The 22,992-nt window shown below is 40.9% G+C and overlaps 2 protein-coding genes across 2 annotated transcripts; both read left to right on the top strand.

The window, feature by feature from the left end:
* Positions 1-3,506: 3,506 nt before the first annotated feature.
* LOC145449478 (uncharacterized) lies at positions 3,507-4,588 on the top strand. The gene is made up of 2 exons (XM_080327837.1): positions 3,507-3,659; positions 3,753-4,588. Exon 2 carries the CDS (start codon positions 3,776-3,778, stop codon positions 4,079-4,081), a length of 306 nt encoding a protein of 101 aa, XP_080183963.1. The 5' UTR covers positions 3,507-3,659; positions 3,753-3,775; the 3' UTR covers positions 4,082-4,588.
* A 4,425-nt stretch (positions 4,589-9,013) lies between these two features.
* LOC145450609 (arylsulfatase-like) lies at positions 9,014-22,164 on the top strand. Its single transcript, XM_080329123.1, has 7 exons — positions 9,014-12,878; positions 17,623-17,775; positions 18,006-18,118; positions 18,182-18,401; positions 20,312-20,614; positions 20,683-20,874; positions 20,964-22,164. Exons 1-7 carry the CDS (start codon positions 12,533-12,535, stop codon positions 21,290-21,292), a joined length of 1,656 nt encoding a protein of 551 aa, XP_080185249.1. The 5' UTR covers positions 9,014-12,532; the 3' UTR covers positions 21,293-22,164.
* Positions 22,165-22,992: the final 828 nt, after the last annotated feature.

Raw genomic sequence — 22,992 nt, 5'->3', positions numbered from 1 at the left:
GAAATCCAAACCTATTTACTCCATGAAAAATACACCTACTTCTCTGGTAAAGTACCAGAATGAATTGGTGGTAGCCTATATACATCCGTGTGTCGGTAGAAGTGGAAAAGCTCACCGGAACTGCGGATACATCTGCCTTATGACGAAATATTTCTTGCATGTGGACTACTTACATTGCGTATGACACAAATATATGTTACTATAAGCGCGTGGCAGATTTTGGCAGTATCATAAAAAATGACTGAACAGAACAGCCGGAGCGGTTCTCACAATCGCAAGTGCCCTTCAAAGTCCTTCAAGCTGATCATTTGTGTTGTATTATTGGGACTAATTGCCGGATGCGTTGCAACATGGCTGTGGCATTACTACGCTTCACCCATTCCAAATGAAACTTCTAAGAAGCGCACGGGGAAACCGAACTTCATCATATTTTTGGCTGATGATGTTGGCTACGGCGACTTTCAAGCGTTCGCTAATCCAAACCAAGAATGAACAGGAGTGGATAGGATGGCCAAAGAAGGAAGAAAATTACTCATTTTTATACACCAGTTTCTGTATGTTCACCAAGTAGAGCGGCAATTCTGACATTGTACACAACGAAGCCGAATTTCACGTCCGTTGGCAATGTTGAGCGCGCTCTGGTTCTCTTCCATTATAACTATTCGGATTAGCGGAATCAGTGAGACTATTGCATCCAATTTCTAAATTGCAAATGAGTTATAAATATTGGATATGGAATTGGCATTTCACAAGAACGGGGTTTCGATTTTGAACCCCAATTCCCACTGCGTACGCCGCTGCCGACGACGTACCACCACAGCAGTTAGAATTGATTCCGCTAGAATTCTTGATTTGATAATGGGTATACCCAAAAAACAAAATACGCATCATTTTTAGAGATAAGGATTTCGAAGCCTGTGATTACCACGTCACGACAGACCAAGACATATGATATTTCCTCCTAAAATATGACTCCGCGAAGTGTACTGCCAAAAAGATCGGCGATTAGAAAAATTGGTGATAAAGGACCGGCGCCGAGTAGCCCTGTGCTTGTAATCCGAGTCCCCTTGTACAAATGACACCCAAAGAAGAAAATGAAGCGCCCCTTAAAGATATTCTAACTTGGAATCGTGTGTGTCTCATGAATGAAGTTTTTATTTTAGATTAGTCTGATACATTTGGTGGATTCTAATACCTTTTTACTATAGCAGACGGTATGTCATGGAAACTTGCAACATTATCTCTACCGCGGTCCATCTGATCACCTGCGTTGCAAGACGCCCAGGAATTAATAGTAGCCTAATATACGCAAGACGCAACTACCAATATTATTGACCATCATATTTTTTCCCGTGAGGCGAGACCAGACATCATATACACACTGAAGCTCGCGCTTTCGACTTGGTGAAAAACCCATCGTAGAAGGGAGTCTGGGGGCGAAGACGAGATAATCACCATATGGGGGCCCAAAACCAACGTCCTTTGAGGGGCTGACAAAGTTCTGTTTCATTCTTGGTATACTCGCTCAACTGCACACCATAACGGGGGCTTTGAACCCTTTTTCGAGTCGAGGTATGAATTTTGGCAACATGTAGGTACTTGTACTTGCATATTCTACAATGAATGTCTTATCCTCTCTTAGATCTCGTGATCTGATGAATATAAATGTGTTAAACCAGAATATTATTCCGCAACATCCAGGAATGATAGTTGCTACTCAAATTAAGTTAGTGTCGCTCACACCCCTACGAGACCAAACTAAATGAAAAACTTTCTTGAAAATTACGCTATTTCAAATTCACATTTCTTCACGAGCTGCATTATCTACCTTTACCGTCTGCAATTGTACCGCGAGCTCAGACTGGTGGGAAAAGGCTATTTCGATCCGGCCATTTCGGGGCCCTGTACATTAGGGGTCTTCAAAAATGACTTTTTTATCAAATCGTACTGGCTACTTGATAAAATTGTTAGGTTACCTAATTTAGGCCTACACACCAAATTTGGTTTAATTCCAACCAGTAGCCACATTGCTACAGAAGAAGAAAGTTTCTATTTATTATTCAAAAATTATTACCAACAAATTTGAAAATTTTCTGTTCACCCCATGACAATGTTGGGTAGTCTATAGAAACGATGTTCACCAAATTTGGTTCAATTCCAACCAGTTAAATAGTATATTCATATTGAAATGAACCCGAATATTTTCGGCTGACACTCGTCAGGGGTAATCGTCAGCAACTAGTAGAGAATTGGAAAGAACATTGTATATCAACAATCGTATCACAAAATATGACGTCACCAGCATGAAATTTCGAATGAGAGAGCGTTCAATGTACTATTTTTAGGTGATACAATTGTGTGCCTTGGAATCAACTTTTATCAAAATACACCAACCAAAACTATGTCAACAAAAGGAGTTCGTGTATCACCTAAAAATAGTACATTGAACGCTCTCTCATTCGAAATTTCATGCTGGTGACGTCATATTTTGTGATACGATTGTTGATATACAATGTTCTTTCCAATTCTCTACTAGTTGCTGACGATTACCCCTGACGAGTGTCAGCCGAAAATATTCGGGTTCATTTCAATATGAATATACTATTTAATTGTATAATGAAGTTCTGTACCTCCAAGAAGCTCTTCAATTCCAACCAGTGGAAGCGGAGTTAGAGCCGTCGAAAAATTATGATTATGAATGAAATAGTATTTACGGTGACCAATTCCTTAATTATTTCTTATAGTGCTGCCCACCGTAAATACTATGATATTCAAATCCAAATTTTTCGAAGACAATAGCTCCGCTTCCACTGGTTGGAATTGAACCAAATTTGATACCATAAAGACCCCGAGTTGGAAGCGACCCCATTGAGAGGGCGAAGTAAAACCGGCGGATACGGATGGCCGTCAAAACATGATACCATATTGCTGTAATTAGTCTAATTATAATAGACAAGCGTCCAACTTCCTGCATTTTGAAATTGAGATATAACATTCTAATATATTTCGCTGACTGACAGGTAGCCTACAATTGCCAAGGACCAGCGGTTAAGAACCACCGCTAGACCTAGGCGATATTACAACACTGAGCAAAGTTTAACTTCCCGGCACGACCATTCGGCGACAGCGTGAATGAAATGGGGTGGGCGATTGGCGAGGTTCTCGATTATCTGATGAAGCTCGGTACTGACTCAAATACCTTCGCACTGTTCTTACCTGACCAAGGCGCCCTACAAGACGGGTGTGGAAAATCGGGCTCTATCGGACCATTTCGAGGCGGAAAATTTGCTACATGGGAGGGGGTGTCCGCATACCAGTTGTAGCGCGGTGGCCTGGAGTTATAGAGGCGGATAGCGCCAGCCATGGTATCTTGAGCACGATGGATATTTTCCCAACTGTATTGGGACTTGCCGGTGAGCAATGAGCATGTTCAGTTTTGATCATAATTAGACCAGATAAAAGTGACAGTCATTTTGTTTGTCAGGTGTCAATGTCACGAATCACCATCGACGGGAAGTCATTTCAAAATGAACTCACTTCCGGAGAAGAAACTTCGACGCAAAGTTTGGACAGGCCCATCTTCTTCTATTGTTCAAATTTGCTTACAGCAGCACGCTTCGGGATCTACAAAGTGCATTATTATGCAAATACCCATCCAGGTACCTATCCCTGTATTGACATAATGTTATTTTGCTTATCCCTTAAACATGCAGGTTGAACTTCAATTCATCTTTGCTTTTAATTTTATTTAGATAATCCATTAGTAAGGGAACACATGCCTGGATGCAATATCAATAGTGTAAGTCAGTGGCAAGATATGGCGGCAAATCTCACGTGCAAGCGTAATTTCGTCAGACAGGATCCTCCATTGCTATTCAATATGGAGCTTGACAGCCGAGAGTACATCTTCATGGATCCTGAAAGTGAAAGATATCAGGAAATTGTTACGCAGATATCGAAACTTGTGCGAGATCACGAATCGTCGATAGACGTCGTCGAATCCGAGCTCGATAAGCCAGATATACCCGAATTGCAACCCTGCTGCAACCCTCCAACGTGTTCGTGGGTTTATGACAAATAAGAGTACATTTGACTACACACAAAGAGGAAATGTATTATTAAACGTTCTCGCAAATACGCAGCGAATAAAGACTCATGTCTTGTCTGTATATAGACAAAAGATATTGTTGGAGACTCATGGATATCATTAATGATAATAATAATAATAAATAGCACACAGTTCATTATCGCGCGAAGTATAGCCTAGTATATGTTTAGGGCAATATTTCTTTGTCGTCTAAATTTGGGATGGTGATAACTGATAACCCCTAACTCCTAAAAGGTTATGATTCTTGTGAACCTGAACTTAGAGAAGCACGAGCACGGACATCGGAGATCGAGTTACGTGAGAATACTAATTCAAGCACAAATCGTTTTTTGCCTCATTTTCTATATTTCCTTGTCTAAAAATAAGGTGTTGCTGTCACTTTTGACATTGTGACGGGAGCGAAATGTCGTATCGCGTTCTTATCACTACTTGATAGGAACATTGTTATAGATTTTGAGTCAGATTTCAACCCACAAAAATTCCATATATTTACTCGTAGTAAAGTTCATCGCAAAATTCTCGCCTGATAGAATCATCAATAGAAAAGTATACACAACTGATAAAATTAAAAGGAGCGGTTAGATGTAAGATATTTTAACGTTGATAAATTAGGTCAAATACCTTGGAATGGAATGCCGGGAGACGTGTTGACAAATGGAATAATTCGAAGATTTCTAACAGGTATTGTTCTATTGCGGAGGTATGCGTCAACGACTCATCATATTCGACGTAGCTACGCAACGCGAAAATGTTGTTGCAATATCTCGATGATCTTGTTTTGATTCGCGTCAGTTGCGAAAATACGAAGGGAATCGGAGTGCTACTTGATAATGTCCTGCGTTGAGATGTGCGTCCGACGTATCTACTATAGCAGATGCGGGCAGCTTCTTTAGTCGGCGGGCGTGATCTGGGAAAATGAACTATTACGCGGGCCAGATTCCTGAATCGATACATTAACCGAGTAATAGCCGCCTATACGAATAATAAATCGCATTTAATGTAAAGTCATTGATTGTAAAGTCATTGATATAACCATAGTCGTTTACAGCACAGACTATGATATAACCGTTCTTGCATGCATGTATACTGATCAATGAACATGAGCAAGAACACTTGTCTATGATTAATTTCCATTCTGGTGCCACCAATTTAGCGAAAGCGTCATGTCATACTGGTATTGCTGGATGCGTTTGTGACGCCATAATTGGTTATCCAGGGCGAAATGAATTTTTGTGAACAACACGCAATATAATTTTCGACACATATATTCCAGAGCAGTTAAATGGTAACGGTAATCGCGCATGTGTCTGAGTAAATATGTAGAGACTATCCTGTATATAATGTTCAACAAATGCGTCTATTCCCCACCAAAAACCATTGAATTCCCTACTAGTGGGGAATTACCCATCGGTTGGGACCCACTGATCTAGTGAGTCAGGCAATATGATAAAGGCTGGAAGATTGTTCCACAGAAAGGCTGCTGGAGTATAAAAAAGATTCGAACAATGGCAATCGTATCGTATCACAAAATATTACGTCACCAGCATGAAAATTCGAGTACTGGATGTCAGTGTTGGGACTAAGTCACTACCTTGGAGTCACGAGTCATCTCGAGTGATTGCGCATTTTGACTCGACTCAAGTCAAGTCACTCGATATTTGGCGGTGACTCGAGTCAAGTCAAGTCATTGATTTTTGGAGGTGACTCGAGTCGAGGAAGGTCACGAGTCAAGTCGCTAGTCGAGTCAAGCTGATTTTTCAAAGTATGATACATGATTAAAAGTCCTTGCAGTTTGCTAACTGTTTTAAATACAGACGGAGTCCCCATTTATTCTGAATCGAGGAGCGAAAAAAGAGTTGATCATACACGCAAATAGGTGCTGTATCGCCCACGCATGCGCAGAACTGCTAAGCTACGCAAGTAGCGGTATCACCCCAGTATTATCAGCCAGAATACAGGATAAAATACGAAACCTCATAAAGTTGAAAATTGATATGGTGCAACACCCAACCCACCTAGTATCCATGATATACACTTATAAAGGTATGATCGATATTCGTTCGATTTTAAATCACACAAGCGGGTGGGTTAAAGTGAGCACTGGGCAATCTGAGCAGTTTATAGAACAGAGATACATAGCTAGTATATTACTTTACTACTGGTTAACGACAACATAAGCTGTAAGCTCCGATCACTGACTTTGCGATCAATTTATTTGTGATATAACAATGGAGGCTTGGTAAAATGCACAATCATTGAGTGATTGGTTGCCCTTACAGGTTACATCAGCGTATGTTTAACAATCCGAACTTCACAAGATACAGCGAATTAGTCGTCATCGATTACTTGATGACTTGAAATTGACTCGTAAATTTTGCTTCGAGTCACGAGTCAATCCGCATTTCTGAAACGTCGAGTCAAGTCAAGTCACACGAAAAAGGTGACTCGAGTCATCTCAACACTGCGGGCTGTACGCCCCTAGTACTAGGATTTGATAAAATTGTTAGAAAAAAATATCTAACTGATTAAGTTATAATTAAATCTTACTATCGTATTTTTTGATTTTGTAGCTGGTGCTATAACCCGGCCTCGAATGGTTTCGATTACTAATGGTCTGCATAAGCGGTGTCTTAAAAACGCCTAGAAGTGGCTACTACAAGTATAGGCAGATACTTAATCACAGTGAAGAATATCGGCCTAGCTAGGGTGTATATGACCATGAGCATTGTAGTCAAAAATCACCGTGAATACTAAAAATAACAACAACTCGTTCTCTATATGCGCAGTTAGGTAAAAATAATTCATAACTTCGGCCACAACTCATTTATAATTTCTACAAAGCGAAAAGTTCAAGATGAAAGTTTTTCTATGAATTTTTCAATGAAGAATCGACGGAAAGGTCATTCTGTTTCGGTCTCCAAGGTAACGCAATATACATGAGTTGTCAGATAAGATTCGTTGCTGGAGTTGGAAACACCACTAGAAACCGAACATCCAAATTATAGGCACAATATTTTATCTAATAATGAGGTGCAAACTAAATCAACCGAATCGGGGCCGAACAAGTTAATAAAATATTTAAGATCATTTTGAAAGTTGCGGCCAAAGTGTGTTGTCATTTTGGGCCAAGGCTTTATCGCCGCCAATCTTTCTAGTAGCGCACATCGCGGAGTCACATATTGGCCGGAACTTTATATCTCTTTCTGTATCCTGGCGCAGAGATGGATGAGGCAGAAATGTCGTTTCCTTCCGAAATGCCTTTCCCGAATCCACGGGCTGCACACTCCTACATTGAAGCATATCAACGGCCTCAAGCGATACTAGGAATACATCATTCTCTCACAATCTCGCAATTGTAATAAAGATAGACCGGTTGTTCTTATACCTGGTGCTCCCGGGAACCCCAGAGGTTCCCTGGTGGCCAAGACACACATACTCAACTCCCGTCTTGGCCATCATTTGTCGCAGTCGATTAGGCCCGATCAATATTCGAGTTGTGGCTGTAGTGGTGGTATGTCGTGCGCAGTGGTGTGCGCAAGAAAGGCTGCTGGTTCGAAATCGAAACTTTGTCCTTCTGAAATGCCAAATATTTCTCCAATTTATATAAGCTCATTTACAATTATGCAATTGGTAGCACGCTGTTGCGTTTCGACCGAACAATACGATGACACTTTCCAAGGCGAATCCTCGCATTTCGGGGCTGCATGGTATCTGGAAGGGAGCAGTAGAAGTCACATTATGCAATATTCATTATACTGATTGTACTGTTTACGTTTTGTTTGAAAATCATATTTTAATGGCCTTTTTCTTTTAATACTCAGCTGATGTACAATTCCTCTTGTGCACCAGTCATCTGTAGTAATATATTGGTTGTGTAGTTTGGTTGTTCAAAAATATTATTTATTTTTCCAAAATTTTGTGGCTATTTAATAAAATAGTAGGTTGGCTAAAAACTAGTAGTTTTTGTATACAACTCAACAACAACAACAACAGCAACAACAACAACAACAACAACAACAACAACTAAAAAAACATATTTTATTCTTTTAATATTAAATTCAGAATTTTCTAACTCCTGTAGCTTCACATCTTTCTGTAGGAATTGAGTCAAACCAACTTAACAATTTTATCAAATTGCCGCAGAAAGTTAAAAAAAATGTCGTTTTCGAACAATCTTATTGTTTAGTTAGATATATATTGTGATATATTTTGTTGCTCAGCGAAAATTTGTTGTTCCCGAAGGCTTGCATATTAGCGTAAGTGTTCCCCAGGTTACTAAAGGTTTAGAACCGCTGGACTATATATAAAGACACGGTAATGCTGTGATACCTGCGGTCATTTTACACCAATCCGATAATCTTGAACCACCTTACGAGAAGTCAACACTGTTGGATTAACACGCCCATACGAAGAATTCTGAATGAATCAGGACCACGATGCGGTGGATTACTTTCGGCCGCGATCTTGGGAATTCGACAGCCATTGTATTCATCTGAAATTGCAACAAATGTGCAATTATATAAAGATGGAATTTCATGAGCGGCTATCGAAGCTAGGATTTTTATCATTAAAAAAAAATCAGGATCTGCTATGTATTAGATTGATGAACCGCATATGGTCGATACCCTCCTACCCATTCGTTGCGTTGCGTTGTGTATGGGTTATCAAACTTAATCCGACAATGTAGCCTATATTGTGAGTGTCTCAAGAAGCAGACGAGAATTAGCAGCATCACTGGTTTATTTTAATGAATCATCTACGCGTCGCACACAGGCAATTATTATATATTATATATATATCAATGTCTTCCTGAACAATGATGAATGACAAGTCCAGATAATCCTGATTATTTTAAGTGCGTACTTGCTTGCAGGCTCGTTCGAACGCCTCAACTTTTATTCGGCAGAATGGTCTCGTAGAGAAGAGGACGTTGATAATTTATATGTGGCGGTTGCTACTTTGTTGAATGTGACTTAGTTTTGCAATGTTATTCTAATCAGATTGGATCTTGAGATCAATGGTACGCAAGAATGATCGTTGAATGCGCAACTGCGTAGCAGTGTACATTGTGCTGTATTTAGCAGTAAGAGTTGTTCTTGTGTGTAACGTAATGGCAGAAATCCAGGTCTTTCGCACTAACAGTGACCCCGTAGTTAAGTTACTAGACCAGTGGTTCCCAAAGTGGGCGCCAGCGCACCCCTGGGGGCGTTCACGCGCGTGAAGGTGGCGCTGACCATGAAATGGGCGATTGGGCGGTGCTGGCTATAAAATTAGGAGGCAGGGGGCAGTGAGAGCAAATGGGGGCGGTGTGGCTTCAGAAGGCAACTGCTCCGTAGTGTTGAAACGATTGATGAATAAAGCCGGTAAATATGCAGTAAAATGCAAAATCGATTCATTCAGGGCAATTTTATATCGTCTGTCTATTTAATCAGCTGTATCGGACAAAACCATTGTTACTTGACAATGTTGATCCTGCCCATCAATGGACTAATTTAGCAGTCGGCAGAATCCCTAGAATGCGTGGTTCATTGTGTGCTGTGAGAACTAGGGTCTACGAAGTATTTGAGCAGTTATTGCACACTGTAGGGTGTGATGACTTTTTGAGAGGTACTGTCTTGTGTGGTTTTAATCTCTGCTTCAACCGATCGTGGATTATCAACAGTGCTGCGACCAAGGCCTTCGACACGAAGTTCTGGTTGCGAGAAACAATATCCCTTCTAGGCCTACTTGACGGGCATATTCTCCAAAATTTATGAGTATAATATACTCCGTTCTTAGTAATACTGAAACATGATAAAGGCGAAAATGGCCCTGTCCGGATTCAGTGATACGCCCGTGATATTTCACCGAAATTATGCGAGACTGTTCCAATTCTCAAGCCTGCATGAGCTACCGTTTCAGCTCGTTTACCCGATTTTGACGGAGAAGCATAAATCAATCATCTTAGAAAACTGGATATGTTGATTTGATTCCAGGATATATTCCAATTAGAAATTCCGTTACCGGATTATTATCAATCCATTCTGTAAAGTTTCCCAGCATGAAATGATTGAGGAGCTGATTAGGCTACATTGTAGTGTAGGTAGAACAATTGAACTGAAGTTCAATATCTGCAATCAATCGTTCTGGATACGCCATTAAATCAAATAGAAATACTCTCACTGGAGTCGGGTTGACTTTTTTGTCGTTGCCCGCAGCCCTTTCCCACTCATATTTGATAGAACGTGTTTTTAGTGCCGTGAGAAGGTTTCTGACTCAGCAGAAACCGACTTGACGGTACGGGACGTGGAGACCGGAGATTTTAGAATGATTTATGAATGTTCTTATCAAAACTCAAACCCAATATGGCGAGGATGATGATAATATTACACCAGCTTGATCCGTATCATTATTAACTGTAATAAATGCAGAAAAGCTTTCGTACGATTTAGGCATGGTTAGGGGGAGTCGGGGGCCCTGACAATTTATTCGTTGTCCAGGGGGCGGTAACTCAAAAAAGTTTGGTGAACACTGTACTAGACAATAAAAGCACGCCAACATCAATAAATCGATAAGTCGTATAATAGCTTCTGTGCGGGGAGTATCTAGGATTGAATCAAGAAACAAGTGTTCCTATAATTTGTTGGTGTACGTCTCACTCTTGCCAAGACGAAACGATTCGCAAATAAATATCAGTCTACAGGTCAAGATAAGTTGGATTACAAATTGTCCAGCAATCAAGTACTGTGCACTGTCCAGTGATGAGCAACATTCGGATTCGGATAGGATTATAGGACTGTGGTTTGCACAATGTCGTGGCAGTCGCTTGGGATAAGGATTATCTTTCGGATTTTGCTTTGGATATTTCTGGATAGTTGCAATTTATGTTTCCTATGTTTTGGGATAGTTGTAACCAGAAGAAAATTATGATTGCAATCCCAAAGAAAAATCTTCAGGCCAATAACCAAAGACGGACAGTAGACACCTTGGAATAGGACTTGTAGCACTTTACAGTTGTGCTGCGAACATTCAACACAAATATAAATCGGTTAACCCTGACCATAGCCTTTGTAAAGGCTAAGCCTTAACTGTATCTCAGCTCCAACTTCGAGTTGTTGGACGAGAGTCTGTGAATGTATTTGAAATTGAACATGGCGATTGACATCATTCATTAGTTTCGAATTCATATTTCCGTATCCTCAGAATAGCTTTTGTACATCTGAAGGATTTTGAATTTTACATCGTTAATTGCTGAAACGAGGGCATCAACTAAAATGAAATAAGCCATCTAAACAATATTCAGGATATGGATTTGAAGATCATATACGAGCACACGATCCATGTATAGTTCGAAGTATTTGTCGCTTTAAATGTGTAGATATCCTTCTTTAGTCAGTCATTCATTCAAGCCTATGTCGAATTCTTAGGAGTATAAGCTCATTATAAAACGCCATCTGATTAACTTTATATTTTTGCAAACAGTGTCAAACTGCGATTGCGAAACCATCTACAATCGGTAGACCGCAGATGCAGCCATTTCCAATTAAAGGCTATAGTAATTACATTTAGTTAAGATGAGCTATATACTTTCATGGATTATAGTTACCTATAGCTACCAAAACAATTGCAGAGCCGTGAAACAACGAGGCATTGATACTGCTGGACGACATTGTTTTTAAGAGAAGATCTCAGGAGCGCTTGATTTCAAATTGGTAAATACCACTCTCATGTCATATTGCAAGGACGTCCAAAGATACTTGTATAGGACCAATGACCATACATCATGTAGCAAACTGCGTTAGTATCTCGAAGTCGTGACCTTCGCTGAACCCCTGAGACTGTCAGATTGAGAACCACCGGTATAACGCCATGTGGTGGATGTGTATTGTGTATATATTAGGGTTACCATATTTTGGAAATCTGAAAAGAGGACACTTTTTCAAAATTTTCAAACTTGCGATACTGGATAAAAATCCTGAAAAAATTGTAACTTTACCATTCGTGGTCGGTTGACTAAAAAAAAGGTCAACTTTACGGCTCAACTCCCGAAATAGCCGCCGAAGCGTCACTTCAGTGCTGATTTATCGTATCTCAGTCGGATTTTGCCCTCTATTTAACCGAAATTCTCAAAAAAGATGATAAAATCTCAAAAAAGAGGACAGTTGGGCGTCCTCCGAGGACACTATCAAAAAGTCAAAAAAGAGGACAAATCCTCTTAAAAGAGGACGTATGTTTTTGTTAACCCTTGTATATATGGTGGTTTGGAGAAAGGAAAGCAAGGAGATATCTTTTTCTTGCATTTTTTTGTCTTAAAACTATAATACAAACAACTGGGATATTCTAGAGGCCCGGCCGTATTACTTATTTAAGGCATATACTACAATTTTAACCAATTTCAAATCTAGATTTAGCTACAGTCGGAAACTAGGTAGGAATAAAGACACAATGTCACGCGAAGTTGAAGGTAGAGGGAAGAGGCACGGCTTTCATCGTATATTATTATACATCATTTGTTCTGGAGCTGTTGGAGCCGCTATTGGATGTTTCGCAATGTGGTTCGGCTTTCGCTACTCATCTGACTTCTTGAGTAAAACTCGTAAATCGCCGACCAAAAAACCAAACTTTGTAATTCTCTTAGCGGATGACGTTGGCTATGGAGATTTCCAGGTATTTGGACATCCCAGCCAAGAATGGACAGGCGTCGATCGTATGGCTAAAGAAGGCAAGAGGTTCACTCACTTTTATTCGCCTGTCGCTGTTTGTTCCCCTAGCAGGGCTGCAATTCTAACAGGTGAAAGATAACGTACCACGCGAATATCTACCTATATCAGGGTTACGATATTTTCGTGACTGAAATTCCAAACACTCTTTAGCGCCGACTAGTTGACTTTAAAATAATGTAGGATCAAATTGTCTTTCAGTATGACGTCACACTGGCAATGATTTGTCTATCAATTGCATACGGGGGTGGATTTTTGGCATCTGGTTCCGTCACGCCAGGCGCGAAAAATTGTAAAACTTCATAAATGAATTTTGTCAATAATATTGTTTTATTCCTGTATTACTATTGAATAGTATATTCAATTGTGTATTGAAGTTCTGTACCTCCAAGAAGCTCTTCCTGTATTACAGTTAAAGTTTTATCCCATCCCACCCACGTGACCAGAGTTGACGGTAGAGTGGCGGTGGCGGCGGTGATGAGTTCGAAAATGCAGGGTACGTAGGCCTATATGTACAAGTACATCAATGTCACACGTAAACCCAACCTTTCATGGTCGCGACTCCATTTCCGCTGATTACGTTCAACATATCTCCACGATCCCCAGAAAAAGTGTAATAAACAGCCCTCAGGTTCAGAACCTCTTTTTTTTATAACACTATAGCCAGAACCGTAACTGCACTTCGTCTGACCCTCCAAACCACTGGTCTTGGGTCCCCAATAGGGTGGTAAACCGAACTTCAAGGGGGCTTCGCTCCCCAGACCTCCCTCGGACTCGTATGGTATCACAAAGATGGTGTTCTTGTTCTTGGTGTTCAGCGGACTATGTTGTATATTCGCGCAGAGTCAAAGTCTTGGTTGAATTCTGTCAATGAAATTCGAATTGCATAATGCATATATTACGGTCAAATATTAACTAGTATAGCCCACGTGCTCAGATTTACCGTTACTACCGACTTAATTGGTGTCTTTGAAAATTTAGGGCCCGTAATTAATACTTGTACATCTGCGGCCGGGCCCGTTGTTATCAATTACTTTGTTGTGTGTGTCGTGACTCCCCATCTGCTATATCGTCAGAAGATTTCGGAATCGCTGAAACGTACCAGAACTTCCGTGTGACGCACAGCACCGTAACTGCCGCACCCCAAACCCCCCAATTGGAGGGGGCCCGAGCTCGAAGGGGGCCCACAATTATTTCGTGAATTATCATAAATTATAGAGTATTTTTTGAAAATTTATGCAACTTTTTCAAAAATTTTTCGCGCTGCGCGCGATGTCAAGCTGCCAAACATCTGCATCCAAGACAAACACACGCAAGATTTATAGAAATAGACATATCGGCGTTGGCCATTACCGCGCCACGAAGCACCAAGACATAAAAAGATTTAGGACATATTACATGCGTCTCCAAGAAGTGTGCCGGAACGATCGGCAGCGCGAAAACTTGGGCCGAAAAGGACTGCCCTCACGCTGTCCGAAAGCTTCGCTATATATACAAAATACAGATAGGTTTAATTGTCAATAGGAGCCTAAATGACTGGCGCCAAATGTTCCTGTCTTGGCAATCTGAACCTGAGAAGACAAATACCATCCCGCAGGGAAAAATTATATGCCAGTGAAGAAATACCAATTTGAAATCGTCTGCGTCTTTTAGTTTAGTACGTTTGGGCTATTCTATATTTTTTGATATAGCAGACAGGAGGTCACGTCACGTCACATCATGTAACGAAGTCATACCAACGGGTCCGCCCGCCCGAAGATGTTTAATTATTATTTACGGGCCCTACAGTTTCCGGTAAATCTGATAACGTGACCAGAGAGGACAAGAAATTGATAGCAATATATATGCAATTCCCGATCTTATTGGCCACTTTTATCATGAATAGGGCTGGGTACAATGATTCGAGTACTCGAATCAGAATCGAGTATTAATTTTATTGATTCGAGTCGAGTAGCAAAGGACGATTTTTTCGAGTACTGAAATTGTACGCTTCTCGTCACTGAATGTTAATTTATCAACGAGAATTATAGTTTCGATACTCATTTTCACTGTAGAAGCCTTGGAACCTTGATTGGCTGTACCGCAGCATACGAAACATATGGTACAAAGCTACGAAGGTTACTGGATGTAGCACATTTCCGAAGTCATGATTATCCCACAACATCATCACCAAGTGAAATGAAATCGGTATGGTCGAAAAAAATACCAAGGTATCATTTGAGAGGGATAACAGGCATTAAATTATTTGTGGTGACATAAGATTTAGATATTATAACTTTGACTTATTATATTATGTCATGGCGTCATAATGGGTGATACTCGATTACTCGACTCGAAGCATATAACGTGATTCAGAATCGAATCACTCAGGTACTCGATTTTGCCCAGCCCTAATCATGAATTATCGAAAATTTTCGCGCTTAGCGCTGGCTGACTAGACAGTACGACTAATTTCGTGACAAAAGCGAACAACGTGATGGGGGAGGGGGCGGGTTATAACCCTATCGGAGCCAAAGACCCATTTTTTTTTATTTTTTTGGGGGGGACGAAGTGCTGTTTCATTTCTGCCAACGGGTGTACGCCCGATAATATTGACCGATTCAATCATGAATTATATAAATTTTTCGAGCTTCGCGCGTCCATGCGGGAATATCTGACTCAGTAAACGGAGACCCAATGTAGATGACAAGTAGAGGCAAAGATCGGATTCCGAATGGGGGGGCTGGGGGGCGAAGCCCCCCATAAGTTCGGTCTATCACCGTATGGGGGGCCCAAGACCAACGTTTTGGGGGGGGGGCTGACGAAGTGCTGTTACGGCCCTGGTGACGCACATAACTGAAAGTGGCATTTCTTCACGGGGCGCATAATCATTCTCTACGGGTGGCATTTGTAATGTAGGGCTCTGATTGCCAGGACAAGAATATTAGACGCCATCCATTCAGGCGCCTATATGGACAAGGGGAAATTCGAGATATATATCGGTTTCGGCCAACAGTAGGCTTACTCGCCGCCGAGCTGTTTGGCAGCGCACTGCGCAGAGTAGTTAGCCGAAACGTCATTGTCAACGTTTTGGTGTATCGTGACGCGGTGAGGACCGGCGCTGATATGGCTATCTCCATAAATTATGCGTTTTTTTTTCTTGTGGTGAGGGGTGCCCGTGCCCAAGTCAAAATCAAGACAGATAACGATAATAAATCGCGCAATGCGCGAAGAAAATTTGAAAAAAGCTCTATAAATATTCAAAAAAGACTCTATAATCTATGTTAATTTACGAAATAATTGTGGGCCCCCTTCGATCTCGCCCCCACCAATTGGGGTGTTTGGGGTACGCCAGTTACGGTCCTGACTATAGCATCGAAATGGCCGTAGCTGTCACAAGGAATGTACCGTTCTCTTATAATTGCGATTACAATTAGACTTATTTCGGAAAGCGATGGCCATTTTTATTTTATTTTTTTGCGAGGGATGGACAGTGGACACCCATATTGAAATCAATATGGACTAATGCTTGACACGAAATCACGCGTAGCGCGAAGAAAATTTCAAGTATCATAATTTTGAACCAAAAATGTTATTGTATGTTTTGATTCACGAAATAATTTTGAACCGTCTTAGCGCCGTCAAAATTCCGGACATTTAGGCATATTTTAGGATTTCCTCCCGGACGCTAGTTTGAACTCTGAAATTCCAGACATGCCCGAAAAATTCTGGACGTATGGCAACCCTAACCTATATCATCATTTGCCATTTATAGAATACAACTTCTACAAGTCTGAAGGGAAATAAATAGCAACTTCATCCAAAACCTCTTACTTACAAATGGTTGCCGAATTCCACTGCTTTAACCAAATAATTATGATGTAGCATAAGAGCTCACATTTTGCTGTCGAATATTTCACGGTATAATCATTTATGATATAAAAGACAAATCTGTCGATGCCTTGAAAATTCCTCTTTTCCTTATTATGTAGCACAGAGATTCCCAAATTTTGTGATGCGAAACTTTAGGAATTTAGGAAAAGAACTGCGTGAATATTTAAAATAAGGCGCGCTGACAAGCATATGCAACTTCAAGTTTTATACTGCCTCAATACCTTGATAAATAGGCACATGTGACCAACACCATGATTCATTCAATCATATCACTGTCGATAAGTACTAACGTTAAGTTGTTGAGGATTTAGTTCGTTTGTCTTTATCAGGATATTACCAGCTAATTTTCAACAGTAATTAAATACCAAGATATAATTCCATTGCCGTCTTGATATATCACCAGTTGGGAACTGATATTGAGAGCCAGCAATTTTCCGTGCGGTGGTTTAACCTAATAGCTAGCTGATCAATCAGCCTACAAAAACTATGCATGAAAGATCAGGCTTAATTTTGTACATAAAAATGCGATATGGTATATAGTATATATCGCAAGGCCATGCATCTCTCTATTCTATTATGCTCTTACCCATTCTATACATGTTCTAGGACGTGTCAATAGGAAGTTATATATGTTTGTCCTTGATGTTTTGCGGGATATAAACGGACTGTCAGATCTGTGCATATAGGCCTACATACCATAAGTCCATGATGTGGGTATGCTGTTGGACAAGGCAGGTGCCGAAATAGCCTTGCAAACCATATTTACCAGTTTTACTGATCAGGTCGGATCCGGCAAGGGCTTGAACTGACGACCTGCTTGAACTAACGACCTGCTTACCAAGAAGCCTGACGCTCCACCATTACGCGCTCTCGTCGGCGATACCGCTATTGCGTCGGATTTTGATGCGGGCTCAATATCTGACTTATTTCATGGATTGTCAGGTCGATATCCGGTTCGCTCGGGAATATTTGGAAACAGAGGACGAGTATTTTCTCAGACATCGCCCGGCGGTTTGCCAAGGAGTGAAGTAACAATTGCGGAAGCATTGAAAAAAGGCGGATATACGACTGGCATCGGTGGAAAATGGCACCTAGGTATCTGGTATACGGTTTAAATCCGTTATCTTCCGTTCCTAACACTACGAAATCCAATACGATTGGATGCAGGCAAGATCATATTCGCATGTGGCCAACGGCAATTCATGTCACTCGTTAAGCCACAGCATCTCACGGTTTATGGCACCTGTTTCTACAACGCCGTAATCGGAATTGTGTCACACCGCTACCTAACTTTTGTGCGTAACACGAAATGTAATCCATTATAGGTATAAACAAGGATAACAATTCTGACGGGTATCATTTGCCGATGCATCATGGATTCGATGTGGTGAACACAATACTACCGTTATCCCAGCATTGGTTGTGCAATCAACATAAGGTGAGTTTATAGAGTTTTAATCAGGTCATATTTGAATTTTCATCGAAATTTATTAAATGCAAGTCCTACTTCCCGGCTATGTCAAAGAGCTGCTTTCTATATAAGAACAATGACATCATAGAACAGCCAATCAATCTTGGGTCGCTGACCTCACGACTGTTGAATGAGACGGTGGAGTTCATCAACACATATAAAGACGACAGCTTCTTCTATTTACTGTCTTTCCCGCAAGCACATTCATCGCTATTCGCAAGTCGCCGATTTTCCGGGTCGTCAAAACGAGGTTCGTATATTGGCTTATACCGAATGCCTTGTTGCTGTTACAAATGTTGAGCGTATGCTCAAGCGGTATCGACCATGAGCATTTGACTAATAATATAATTCGCATCTATTAGCGAGTTCTAACTGATTTTTCCTCGTTCTTATTTGATTCGTAGTTGGTTTACATTACCTTGTGGAAAGTCTAAATTTGAACCTTGTGGGTTGTGTGTTGGTCACGACTTCACAGTAACGTCATTTCCACCAACGTGTGCAGTAAGGTTGTTCAAAAATAACTTTTTTCCAGAATCCGGTGATTCACTGATTAAATTGTTAGGTTGCCTCAAAAAACGCTGCACACCAAATTTGGGTCAATTCCATTAAGTAGAAGCCGCCGCAGAGCTAATTTAATTAAAAAAAATATGAAGTAAAATTTTCAAATTTTACTGTCAACCCCATGAAATGGTTAAGTTGCCAAAAATCACGATGTTTAACAATTTTTTCTCACTTCCGGCCGCTAGAAGTGAAGTTATTGCAGTTGAAACTTGTGGATATGCAAAACTAGCATTGACGGTTGGAAGTCCCAGAATTTTGAATGAAAAACTCAAATAACTTCGCTTCTACGGGTGGGAATTGCGTCAAATTTGTTTTGCATCGTTTTTGCAGACAACTCGACAATTTGATGGGGTTGAGGGTAAAATTTGAAAAACTGTATTGTTTTTTTTAAATAATAGATTCAAACATTTTAATTGGCTCTGCGGCGGCTTCTACTGGTTGGAACTAAGCTAAATTTGGTGTACAGCGTTTTTTTAGGCAACCTAACAATTTATTAAGTGAATCCCCGGAATCTGAAAAAAAACTTATTTTTGAACAATCTGTGCAGTGTAGTACAAATTCAAGATGCTGTGATACGACCAGTCAAGACGCCAATAACAATCAATAATAATCAGAATATATTTTCATCTGAACAAGACACACAAAATGTATAATGCGATAAGACACAACGAGATGTAAATTACATGAAAGAGCGATGAAAGAGCGCACTCACAAAGAATGGACAGAGCAAGAAAGGGCCGCTGAATAGAGTCAAACATCGAAAAAAGGAACTGTGGGCACTGTGCCGAGGTGGATGCCAGTTTAAGAGACCGCAAATGTTCGTTCGGCATATGTTCAATGTCGCAGTGGAATCAAAGTATCTTATGTCCATTTTACAGATTTTGGGAAAATTAACTTTGAGTGAAGTTTTCATCTTCTTTCAGCCGTATATCGACCCCGATTAACTTTGATACACTGAAACAGACATAACCATGGCTAAGATATGACCGAAAGAAATACAAAAATTTTCGCAAAGTCTATTTCTTTCAAGTTTAAAAAAGGGAGCTTCAAAATTTGAAAACTGGATACTTTGATTCCACTGCGACGTAATGAACATATGCCGAACGAACATCTGCGGTCTCTTAAACTGGCATCCACCTCGGCACAGTGCCCACAGTTCCTTTTTTCGATGTTTGACTCTATTCAGCGGCCCTTTCTTGCTCTGTCCATTCTTTGTGAGTGCGCTCTTTCATCGGGTCTTTTCCTGGGCGTTTTTGTCGCCGTAAGAACAGCGACGCGTGGGAAGAGGAGCCCGGAATAATCTCTAACGCGGAATCGAACCTGGGCCGCCTGGGCGGTAGGCGCTTGTCGTCACCACTACGCCATTTACGATAGGTAGAGAAGTAGCGGAACAACAATTCTCGTTGATAATATAGGTCTTAGTGCATGTAAAGGGCCGTATAATTTCAGTTTTTCTCACTATTCGACTCGAATCATTATAATTGATGCTCGATTCGGATTGGGGTCTTCGAGTCTTCGAATCACTGTCCCCAGCTCTAGTTAAAGGCCATTAATAGTAACTTACTCAATACCCATTCATCTACTTCGTATTGATCGCAGGCCCGTACGGCGACAGCATCAATGAAATGGGGTGGGGTATCAACGAAGTTCTGGACCATTTAGTAAAACTAGGACTCGATTCCAAAACGTTCGTACTGTTTTTGTCCGACCACGGACCTTTACAAAACGGATGCGGTGAAGAGGGTTCTAGCGGAATATTTCGAGGAGGAAAATGCTCTACATGGGAAGGAGGCGTCCGAGTACCAGTGGTTGCTTGGTGGCCTGGAACTATGGATGCGAACACCATGAATCACGATGTTGCGAGCACTCTCGACATATTTCCAACTCTGATGAGATTGTCGAGTGAGTAGGCCTATTTGCACAAAATCTCAATTCGAAGTAAATGAGTTGTTCTGTGTGAATCTCGGCAGATCTCAGTGAACACACCGAAAACCTCGTGATTGATGGAATATCGTTTGAGCATGAAATCATCGGCAATGAATTAACTTCATCAGAGTCGTCGAATACAGTAGATCGACCTCTTTTCTTTTACTGCGGGAATACCGTGACAGCAGTGCGCTACAAAAATTACAAAATACACTATCATACTTCAATCGCACAAGGTAGGTGTTGGTCGAATATATCATGCTATAAATCCAATCTTTAAATCTACGCGACTTTTCCCCCCTTTTGCTCCTGCATGCGCGCATAGACGATCCACTCGTAAAGGACGGCATGCCACGATGTGATGTTAGAGATGTTCATCACTTCAAGAAATATAATATGACCATCTCCTGTGAGAAAACCTACGTGAAGCGAGACCCACCACTTCTTTTCGATGTGGAACTTGACATGAGGGAGCACATCTTCTTGGATCCAACATCGCAGAAATACAAGAAGACTGTGGAGGAAATCAACAAACTGGTTAAGATTCACGAAACGTCGATAAATGACGTGGAATCGGAAATTGACAGACCCCGAATACCGGATTTACAGCCTTGCTGCCATCCACCAACGTGCATGTGCAATTTCGAAGAATAGTGTATAGGCCGGTAGCTACCAGTAATGAGCTTCAGTCGGATCGTATACGGATTTCATTTCTGAATTTGTTTCGGATATTTTCGAATAGCTGTAAGCAGAAGAGAAGAGATTCTTCGGATCCGGAAGGATTGTTCCTCAGATGCTAAAGTTGTCGGACAGATTTGGATTCTCAAAAATCAAAATCCGCACATCACTGGTTACCTACGCACTACGGGAATCCGGCTATTAAATGAGGCGATTCCGTGATCCGTCGACTTCCAATGAGAGCACTAAGCATCAACAAGTGCGCCGGTGGTTAGCACCCCGTTTTGCTCCGTGCCCCCCTCGACCTGTTTTGGAGCCCCATAACCCGCCGGACAGGATACTTTTGTGACTGTGGTTTCCTGGTCTTACAGCTGATCATTTTTCTGATCCCATTTGAAATCTGCCATTCCCATTTGCAAATATAGTACGCTGAACATATAGTGGTAATAAATAATACTGAATTATTTTCCAGTAATTGTCCTCGGCCTGTTTTCACATTTGGTAAATTTAGTGCAAATATACTGTTACTGCGGTTATTCCGCAGTATTGTAATTATTATCAATTGATTAGGCTCCGCAATGATTGTTCTTTTTGCAAATTTAGATTGGGCGTCGTCGCCCTTAGTCCAGTCGATTTGCTGCTGGCATACGTTGTTTTATTAGTTGCGTTGTTTTATGTTTTGTTTCTAGGTATTAACTTGTGTTCCTTCTGTGTACAGGCTTTCCTCCGTAATCACAGGCGACCACTATTTAAAAATCTTATTGCACGACCTACTTTAATTCGCTCTAATTTCGACGTTCCTACGGTACTACGTTTATTTGAATACATATTATTTCAACATTCATCAACGGATCATCATTTGTGGGGATCGGTCGTGTCGTTGAGTTCAGTTTAAAAAGTGGGATCGAAAACTGTCCTTAACTACGGAGTATTTGCATATACTCTGATCCTCTTTATGGATCATTTTTCGTCAGTTGACTCGCGACTGTTGATTTTGTAATTTTGATTGAATAGCACGCGATGCCATACCTAGGGTTGCATTTAAAACAAGAGGTGTTTTATAACATGTTTCAAACAGTGTTTTAAACAAATTCTATTTCCCAAAAATATTGCTCCAAGTTGTATATAGACATAGTTGTGCCATAATTGTGTAAATACTTTCAGAAAAGCATGTATGGTATGGGCCGGGGCCTACGTAGGACCCGTATGGGCCTTGGGACGACTTGCACTATAGTCGAAAAGTCGACGTATACGATATATGTCAGGGGCGGGCAACATACGGCCCGCAACGGGATTTTGTCCGCCCCGCGGACAGTTTCCCGTCTTATATGGTAATTTGGCCCCCGGTCCAAGTCTGCCGAGATTCTCCACTACTTGCTTAAACGTCAAATTTTAGTGACTGTATGTTATTATATAAGTGTGTAGTGTGCACACAGCGTGCAAGAGTAGAGCTTACGCGTAACTTGAAGCGAGAAGACTTGCATTATCGGCATTAACCATGTACTCAACCCTAATCAATTGATATCTTGGTAAATTTTGGGTACCGGGCTCATCGAACGCCGTTAAATCTAAATTAAGATTGGACCGTAGTGTCCCAATATGGCGTGGACACAAGCAAGTCGCAAGGCTCAGTGAAATTGGTCTACGTCACACCTTCCATTTGGTTAAAGGCAATT

Source organism: Botryllus schlosseri, chromosome 11, assembly GCF_051294905.1.
Source record: "Botryllus schlosseri isolate E-star chromosome 11, Bs_hap1, whole genome shotgun sequence".
NCBI classification, from domain to species: domain Eukaryota; kingdom Metazoa; phylum Chordata; class Ascidiacea; order Stolidobranchia; family Styelidae; genus Botryllus; species Botryllus schlosseri.
This window is presented reverse-complemented; position numbering and strand designations above follow the sequence as displayed.